The sequence below is a fragment of the Hippoglossus hippoglossus genome, chromosome 21 (assembly GCF_009819705.1).
Source record: "Hippoglossus hippoglossus isolate fHipHip1 chromosome 21, fHipHip1.pri, whole genome shotgun sequence".
Taxonomy (NCBI): Eukaryota; Metazoa; Chordata; class Actinopteri; order Pleuronectiformes; family Pleuronectidae; genus Hippoglossus; species Hippoglossus hippoglossus.
In genome coordinates, this window is record NC_047171.1 from 5913444 (window position 1) to 5923316 (window position 9873).

At 41.8% G+C, this 9873-nt stretch overlaps 2 protein-coding genes across 2 annotated transcripts; both read left to right on the forward strand.

Moving 5' to 3' along the window:
• The first annotated feature begins 2430 nt into the window (after positions 1–2430).
• LOC117754948 (polycystic kidney disease protein 1-like 2) lies at positions 2431–6495 on the forward strand. Its single transcript, XM_034574311.1, has 5 exons — positions 2431–2734; positions 3662–3820; positions 3916–4101; positions 5452–5562; positions 6344–6495. The coding sequence occupies exons 1-5, from the start codon at positions 2431–2433 to the stop codon at positions 6493–6495; spliced, it is 912 nt and encodes a 303-aa protein (XP_034430202.1).
• A 690-nt stretch (positions 6496–7185) lies between these two features.
• Positions 7186–9830, forward strand: LOC117754949 (polycystic kidney disease protein 1-like 2). The gene is made up of 3 exons (XM_034574312.1): positions 7186–7339; positions 8184–8374; positions 9573–9830. The coding sequence occupies exons 1-3, from the start codon at positions 7186–7188 to the stop codon at positions 9828–9830; spliced, it is 603 nt and encodes a 200-aa protein (XP_034430203.1).
• Positions 9831–9873: the final 43 nt, after the last annotated feature.

Below are 9873 nucleotides of genomic sequence, written 5' to 3' on the forward strand. Positions count from 1 at the left end.
AAGTGCATATGTCCCAGTGAGAGGCTCGGGACCTTCTCTGGAGTTTCTCCTGCCTGCTTCCCGAGTACAAACCCCGGATAATGTCTGAATGAGCCCGTGTGAGAAAACAGCAGGAGATCCTCTGTGGGATTTACAGCGAGCGAGTGGGCGTGTTGATGTTGCAAAACCAAAAACAAACAGAATACAAATACCCCAGGAAGAAAAAGCTGTCATCCACGCAGAGGACATAGATGAAGATGTCAAGAGAGCTTTGTGCCTTATTCTCTGAACCTGAACGCGTCTGAGGCGGAGAATCTCCTGCTGCATTGTTCATGTGTGACAGGCAAATTGAGTCCACACCCCATTGCACAGACGTTCCCTGCAGTTCATGTCTGAAACCGGGCATACACACACAGACAGTAACACAGCATGGACGGAGACAAACAACACAGACAAAGGAAAGTTTTTTGTACCATATTTTATTGACCTTGACCTTTGACCAATCAGCTCCAAAGGTTAATCTGGAGAAACACTGCGGACTAATATTCCGTCCAAGTATCAGGGGAAATCCATCCATGAGTTTTTGAGTTATTTTGTACACACACACACACACACACACACACACACACACACACACACACACACACACACACACACACACACACACAAAGCATGATGTGTGATGTATGCTGAATGTTTGATGCTCACTGTCCTCCACTTGTTTTAAAGTGTCACAGATTGTGAGCTGGATCAGATGGAGAGGCTTGAATGATCCTTGAATCCTCTCAAGTGAGCTGCAGGTAAAACAATGAGTGCTAATGTGACGTAGCTCGTGCACAATCTAGGACTGAATCCCATTGTTCTTTTTGTGTTAACTGTCCTATTAAGGTGTAGTTTTATTGTATATGAAGGACTTTGTAACTCTCCCTCAAGTAACAAAAGTTCACTGTTGTTGTTACTTTTCTTTTTACTGTTGTGCCTCTTGGATTGAAAAGCAATAACAGCATCGGAAATGGCTGAAGACTGCAGCCAGTAGCACAGGATTTTTGGGGCCTGTGATTGAATTCAGGCAAGCTGTGCGATTGATGGCAGAATCAAACCTGTGCATTGCTGTCTTGAGTGCAACAATTGATCCAAGCGGGTTTTACTCTGAAAAAAACTCAGGAACAGACGTTGAGGACACTTCTTTCTTTTTCTTGTCTTGTTCCACACGACAGGGAAACCAAACTGCATCACAGAGAGCAAACGCTCTCGGTTACTGAGCAGAAGTACTTTGCAAGTGGTATTGACCGTGCAATTTTATACTGAGCGGAGTAGCTTGGGTGCAAGTCATCTACAGTAATCTGTAAAGTTAAGTTGAATACAAGCCAATTCCAATAAACTGGATAGGACGAGCTCGATGGGAAACACTAGACATCAGTGTTGGAGGGAGGGAAGTTAAGATACTGGTATTATAAATGTTGATCTCTTTTTCTGTTGTTAGGATCTTTCTACCGCAATTTGAAATGAACAAAATTATAAATATAGAAGAAAATAATGACTCACTACAGGGATGTATGTGTGTTTTCTCTTTCAGTAATGAAGACTTTACAAAAAAGGACATCCAAGGACTGTCATCTACTACACAGTCGTAAATTATTAGTTTGAAAAAGAATCTTCTCAGAAGGAAATCTTGGAAACAAGTTGTATAGACACTTGGGAAACAGTTGCCTTCTCTCTCTAAAGAGATACACAAAGCTTACTTCAAACTGCACAACTTTCAAAGTTGGTGGATCACTGTGTGTGACCTGGAGTCTTGCAGTGATCGTGAGTTCATACTACACGACTGACTGGACAGGAGGTCACACACTACATGATCCTTGTCTCCCTGCTCACACACGGACACGTCCAGCTGGAGGAGTCGAGATGCTTCAGTGGACGTCATTTGTACAGAATATAGACTGAAACCATCCAAGCCAGAGTGGATTCATCCAAACCGACAACCCGAACCCCACAGGGGTTCGGGTTGTCGGTTCAGGGGTTCGGGTTGGGTGTCCGAACCCCGACCCGACTCGTGGAAGAACTGACCCTCTTTTCTTCATTGATTGGTCATCAAACCATTGTAGCTGTGAACCAGCAATTCAACGTTTCAAAAAAGTCCAGTTAGTCATTAATAGCATGATTTAAATGACTGGCTCAACCTGACCTCAAGTGCACTGCCATCTGGTTGAAAATCCTTTCCCTTTTGTTGCAGCTCTGTCTATGTACAAAGCAAAGCATTCACTGGTTTTTGAAAGGAGCCCGGCTGCTAAGTAAATAATGTTCCCCTGAAAGGCCCTTTTAAAAGCCGAATGCATCTCTGTACGAGAACACTGCAGGAGGTGCTGAAACGGCGTTAATCGTACTCTTGCAATGACAGCACGAACACGCTGAAGGGAGTGACAGATGATCTTTCAACTGAAAACAGACAGGATGTGCCGCACAGTTCTGGAGCTGCTGATCCTGGTAACGCTCGGCTGTCGGTCAAGTGCCGAAGATGTTTTCTGCCGAGAACATCAGAGGGCCTTTCTAGGCTCCTGCTTTGAGTTTGTAGCTCACCATCACTCCTTTGTCAGTGCTCAAGCCTGGTGCGAGGAGAGCGGAGGACACCTTGCATTCATTCAAGATGAAAACACTCAATATTTCCTCCAGAAGCACCTGGACCCTGAGAGGGACATGTGGATTGGAGTCGCACGTGCGGCCTCTCTGAACTTGCAGTATTCTGCCGCAGCTGAAGGTAAGAAGAGCGAAATGTGGAATACAGACAGCTGCCTTCATGTGCTTCACTGTACAATGTGCAGAAACCCTACATCTGAAGGGACCTCAGATTAAATTCAGTCATTTGCAATTACAAAGGGACAGAAATATCAACTTTAATTTGACCTGCCTTGCACGTTTAATCTGTCAAATACAGCAAGTTGGAACACGATTTATAAATAAAGAGAATAAAGCATGGTAAGTTGGAACATATCTGCAAAATACAGTTCCCGCTGAGATGTCATTCTCACTAAAAGTCTAATAATTGGTATAAAGCATTTCCCTCTCCCTCCCACGTAACAAGATATTTCTGCAAAACCTACAATCCCAAATTTAAGAATAACTACTTTTACTTAGGCTATAGGTTTTTATTTATTTTTCCATTTACTTTTGGTATGTATGGCATTCAGTGGCAGACAGAAGTATCCATTCTTCCTAAAAGAGGAAGGTTATACAGTATTTTATTTCCTTTCATTGCTTCCAATACCTGAAGTACAGTTTGGAATATTAAATTCTTTTTTTTACAGATACAGATCATCAGTTGGTGCATTGTGACTGTGTATTCATGAACATATTCTAAAGTTGATAGAAGCTTTACATCAATTCACCTCCACATCGAATTATATATAATTGGAAGAATTTAAGGACAGTGTGCATTGGATTGATTTGAAATAGTAGTGAAATAACATTTTGATGCAGTTGTTCATTGGAAGAAATCAAAATTTGACATTGAACCAATGAATGGTACTTAATTCAATGTATTCCTGAGTATTATATTTTGAAAAATAAAAGAGTTGCTGTGGTCCTTAGGGTTGAAGTGTCACCCTTGAACTGTTACTGCTGCATTGGTTGAAATAATGTTACATAATAAAGAGATGTGTTCAGCAGCGGTTTGTTCCATCCTCAGGTCCTCTCTCTTGGTTGGATGATTCACATATCACCTTTTCAAACTGGGCAAGCAGCCCACAGCCTGGAGCGGCTTGTGGACACATACTCAAACACTCAGGCTTCCAGTGGGAAGCCACAAGAGACTGCGACAAAAAGCTGAGCTTCATGTGCCAGTTTGGTATGTACCCGGACTCACACTCTCAACAGAAAACAGCACAGTCATTACGCACTGATTCACTGGCACTGTACCATTTTGTACTGTTTTTTTCACAGAGTCCAGGAGAGCCATTGTGTGTGCAGGCTGGAACACCGCTCTGCAATGTGCTTCTGGCCAAGTGTTGGTGATAGACGGCGGTTTCTATGGTCGCAAGAACGTTCATTACTGTCAATCCACAACCTCCACAGCAACAGCCTCCACACAGCAGTGTGGCTGGGTGAATGTTGTGGAATCACTTACAGGTAAAACATGCTCTAGACTATTCATTAGTATTCATCAGTTATGACTCTAGCTATCTAACTGATCTGCAGTGTAACTCCTCTAAGCTCCGTAGTCATTCCCCTCATTCGATCCGCTGAACTCAGTCGGGAAATAATGAAATAGGACAACAAACACTGATGCCACATAAAAGGTTCTGCCCAGATTATCAACAGTGATGAAATTCAATCCACTTTTGAAGGAAGTGATAACAAGATGTCACAAAGCACGTATTATCTCACTGTTGACCAGTATTCTAAAATAAGTATTTCCCATCCGTACACAAAGAAGAGCCACACAATCGTTTTTTAAAGCTTAATGGCTTCGAAGATAACATGAATAATATCCATCTATTTTTGAGTAAACATCATCTCATGCATCCATTAAACATCCAAACCTGCTCATCCTGCTCAGGGTCTCGGGGCAGGGCAGCCTCTCCCAGCATGCACTGGGCTGGAGGGGCGGGTTGCACTGAACAGGTCAACAGAGCAGCCACACACGGACAAATGCAATCACACAGTGTGTCATTTTAAATTCACCTCCGTCTCCTCGAGCTGTGTCCACACGGATGTGACACACGTAATTACTGGTATTACAATGTGCAAAAACACAACAGTCAGCGACACTCTTCACAGCAGCATTCATTAGTCCTGCTATCGCCCTTGAGTGTGAAATGGTCTGTGATCTCCACAGAGTAAACAAATCACTATAGAAAACCTGTACCTGTCAAGTCAAGTGAAGCTGAGCCCAACAACAAGTTCTCTGGAAAAATACAAAGACTGAGCCTTTTCACATCTGAATGGGTGAAACTGTGTCTCACCAGTTATAATGTTGACTGCTTTACTTTAATGTCGATATGTGAATGTAAATCAAAGACACGTTATTCTTATATTCTGGTTCATAATTTTAATTTGAGTTCTTAGTTGAAAAGGTTTATGGCTCCTCTTTTCAGCCTCTGTCAGCCAATGTCCAGGAAGAATAGTCTGGACCACTGACGAGGTTCAGGAGCTTTAGAGACTCTGAGCATCTTAACTTTGCAGAGCTTTTACATAACAAAACTATATATATATATCACAATACAGGAGAGAAAACACAAGTGTATTTATTGGCTCAGGTAGTCTAATTACTTTTCAACATGTCAAACCTTTCAGCTTTTATTACTACTGGATATAATTGAGTGTAAATGTGATGAGCTTTGTTTGATGCCAAGCAACAAGTAAAATCCATTTCATGAACCCCAAGAAGATGAATGTCGATGAGTTTATGACTTGTTATTTGCAGGTTAACATTATTGTTATCACTGGAATACTGATTGTGTTCTCTGTGTTTTCCAGCCCACTGTCAGGGCCGTCAGGTTTGCCAGATTGCTAAAGCTGTGAAGTCCTTTGGTGAACCCTGTCCTCAGCTGGGGAATTACCTGTCAGTGGATTACCACTGCGAAGAGGGTCGGTCACAGTAATTCAAATTCTCATCAGTCGTTTCTATTAACAATTAAATGCTTGACAGACCTCTGCAAAAAAGCCATAATGCAATGTATGAAAACACAACAGCAGCTCAGTAAATCATTCACACTTAAATAAAAAGCCACACATGTGAACAGTAATGAAGCAAATTCATTGACTATAAATTCTTCAGTGCAGATAAAACTGATAAGATGAACAGAAAGTTTTCTAACTTCACTCTGCACCATAGACTGTTTATAAAAAGCTCTGCACACAACGTTCCAGCACACAAACAATAAAAAGTAACAGTTTATAGTAGAACTGTTGGGGAATTATCACGAAGAGATGATTCTGAAGTAGCTGCAGATCATTAACACAGGACAATCAAACAGCCCGTTCCAAACAGGCAAGTTTAGAACACTTATTAAACTAAAACCACAAAAATAATTGCCTTGGGTAAGTAAAGAAAATAATCAATGCAAAAACAATTCAAATCTGCCTAGGAGGATATAGTGACTAAAACTTATTTATTAAATCTGTTTATTTCATTGTTTCTCATTATTGGAAAAATCAGCAAAGCAGACACTCGCTCAGATCAAATAAAGCGGGAAACAATCAAGACAGATGTAAAGAACAGTTTGTTGTCACGGCTGCATTTGGTTCCCCTGTTGTATCCGTGCTGCTGAGATGATTGGGGCGTGTTTGTTTGTCTGTTGGTGGTTGGATGTTTGTTATGGTTGATTACAGGCCCTTTGTTACATTCCTGGTCATTTTCTACCCCCAGGGTTCACAGTGACAATGAACACCGTGGCTGCTGTTTTCACTGACGTCACCATCACCGTTAAGTGGCTCTTAACACCATCACGGGGAAAACCTCTGTGCCGGCTGAGCACCGGAGATGGCCACGTTTTTCATGTGGACAGTCCAGTGGGGTGAGGCATCATTTTCAAAGAATGACGTGGGTTTGAAATGAAGTCCAAAATATCTCTGAAAAGCGGTGTTGATCTGAACAGGGAGCACTTATCAGCCTGTGAAAACATGCATAAAGACTTGTGGAGCTCTGGGGGAGCTGATAACCGTGATGATTGGATGGTTTATCTTGAGGTTTGAGAGTCTTAAAGAGTAGAATTATGGGATTTTGTATTTTGCAGCCCCAAACCTGTCAGGAAAAAGTCAGAAAATCTCTGCCTCTGTTGCTTCAAGTGTCGCCCAGAAGTCACCCAACTGTATGGAAATGCATTATAGAATTAGCAGAGTGTCCTGTCACATTTTATCCGCCTTTTTTTAACTGCTGCACATTAATTGCAGTCCTCCTGCCGTTCCTGTCCTCGTGCACAGCAGATTGCACCAGAAATGTCAAGAGGAAGCGTAGAGACTCATTTAATTATAATTCAAAACAACGGAGCGACTCGTTATCCTTCGATTTCTGTGAAGTACAATGCAGTGCATTATCTTTAATTAGACCATAACATCAACACATGCTGAGTGAATGTCAAAGAGGTACACATGAGTTACTGCTAAATGTTTCTTCATGTGCTCTACTTCCGCAGGTTGGAGAGCAGAGTGATCCACAGATATATTTATCCGAGCACGTGTGTTGTGGCGATTGACTGCACCAGCGGTGACATGCACGTCACATTGCAGAAAATAATTACCATCCTGGAGCCTGTCACAGACATTACTGTCACCAGGTGCTACGCTGGAACGCAGCATTTCCATGCAACCAACTGCAAAGCGCTGTATGGAGGAGCATTTCAAATGCAAATGGCAGTAAAAACAGGTAGAAAGTACCATTAGTCATTTTGTCAAATTTGATATCTCTGCATGAAAGTGACTGCGTTTACATGCACCAGGTTTATCCTGGTATTGATCACATTCAGGATATGGTGTTTACATGCGAACACTGAGAAATCTGCTTTGTCATATCCCTGTATTCATGATAAAACACGTATCATGGTAATTTAAAACTCTGTTACACGGTCAAAGCACAGCCAACCTGCAATTCTGATTCCTACACGGTGGCTATTGAAAATGAGGCCACTTTGGCTCATAGGAGGCTTTATTAAAATCCAACATCGCATTACAGAATTGGCCCATCCACTTTAATGCCAGCAATGGGAGAAAAGAGCGGCTGCAAATATTCAACATGTCCTCAACTTTGTCCAGGCCTCAGAGAATGTTGAGAAGCTGTGACTGGTGGGATCGGGTCGTCATGATGTAGTGTCGTAGTTGAACCTCTCATGCGACCGGAGGAAACAATAGTACGGGTTCACTCCAGAATTGAGAAGATTTCATTGTTTGTGTTAATGCTACATCCCGTGGTTGAAGTCCCCCCTGAGCAGGTAGACGTCTGTGGACAGGAACCAGGATGAGATGTGTACATGCACCTAAGTCAGGTTTCTAAATTCCAGGATCAGGGCTGATCCAGGATAATGAAATCGGGATGTGACGTTTATATTCATAAAAACAGGATCCTTCACCTGAAAATAACCAGGATACTGCTGCCCGTGTAAACGCAGTCAGCGTCTTGATGCGGAGGTTTTATTAATTTGTGTTTGTTTAAATTGTTGTTCAGCGACTTGTACTGTATGTAAGCGTGCTTCTTTTTCCTTTCATTTCCGGAGGTCTAAATATAAGCTACAGAATCCAGAGTGAGGAGACTGTGTTCCTCGGTTTCTTTGTGGTCAAAGGAAACGTTTCTCATAACATCACCGTGACTCCAGAGATGGCGAAGCAGCTCGGGCCTGGCTGCCACCAACTCACGATTTATGCAACTAACATGGTCACGTTCCCTGAAGTGTCCACAGACCTGCAGGTAAATCAACATGTGAACGTGTTGTCTTCTCTCCCTGGAGCGACAACAGTGAATCTTTCTCTCGTGTTTTTGTTATGATAATGACGGTAGCATTTAAATTGTAAATTCCAAAGTTAACATTTAGATCATATCATTAGGTGGTTGATTGGAGTTAGAGCCTTTTCTAAATTAGATATTAAATTTAACCTTTCATTACAGAACATTAGTGGCACACCAGAACACAGTGGCTGCACCCCCCCCCCCCCCCCCCATGAATTTCATCCTGATGGCATCATGTGCTATCACCTCTGCATTTAACATGCAGCGCTTTTATCCTGGTGTTTCCATTAGGCTGATAAGGGCTGTAATATTAAACAGTGCAGAGCCAAGTTAAGTCAGAGATTATTGTGTTATCAAATCAGACGAAATATCTTTTTACAGCCAAGGCCTGATTTAGCAAATGAAGTAAATTGAATAATTGCTTTCCATTTTCCACATTTTGCCTTTTCTATACTGCACCATGGCTTTTCTCAATACTATTTTGCTATGGAAGAGATATATATATATATTTACAGCCAAATAATAGTGGAAATTCACTACAATCATGTTGTTTGAGAAGAAGTAAAACCGACTTGCAGAGAGATTTTCTTCATAAAAATACAAACAGAAATAAAAGATAAAAGTTACTGCAAGATTAAATGAACCTTGAGACTTTCTCTAGTGTCACATCAAAACCATGTATGTGAATCCTTGAGGATGAATTAACATTTGCATAGCCAGACTACTTTGACACGCTTTGACACCTTCGCTGTTTGAGCTGAAACTCCAGACTTTTTAGTCTCGTTCGAACAAAAGTAACAGACGTGAGGAGGCGTCTGACCAAGTTCTGCACCAACGCACTAAAGTTTGATCGGACCAAAAGTGATGGTTTTGATAGTTTGTACTAATTGGACGAAACAATGAGGGAAAAGCCAAGTGTCTCATTTGCTGTTGTAGGTCTTTTAATGTTTAGCTACAGGTTATTATGTATAAAAATGTGGCTGGTTTTTAAGGTTGAAAGTTGTACGAATTTTCAGATTATCACCATTTATTAATGACTAATTTTAAAACCTTGCTGTGCTGATTGTTAAGAGGAAACTGTATCTGTGCTCGTAGGATTTTACAGACAACTCATATAAAACCAGAACCTGGTGTATTTCTGTTTCTTCATATACTGCAGGTGTGTATTTTGGAGGAAGTAGCTGGGCTCCAGGCGTCCGTGTTGACAGGTGACTGTCTACATTCTTCAGATATTGCTGTTGGCGTGTCCCTGGAACACGGAGCGCCTGCGCTGCTCCTCTTCTCCCTGACAGGAGACAACAACAGCTCATTCTACGAGACCAGAGACATGAATGCAAGGAAAGACATTTTTCATATCGATCACCCAATTCAAGGTATGGAAGACCAGCTGAGTGCGCTGTCGTTCAGTGATGTGTGAAACATGTTTGTGAAGATTCTCAGTCATCCAGGGTTTCTGCAGG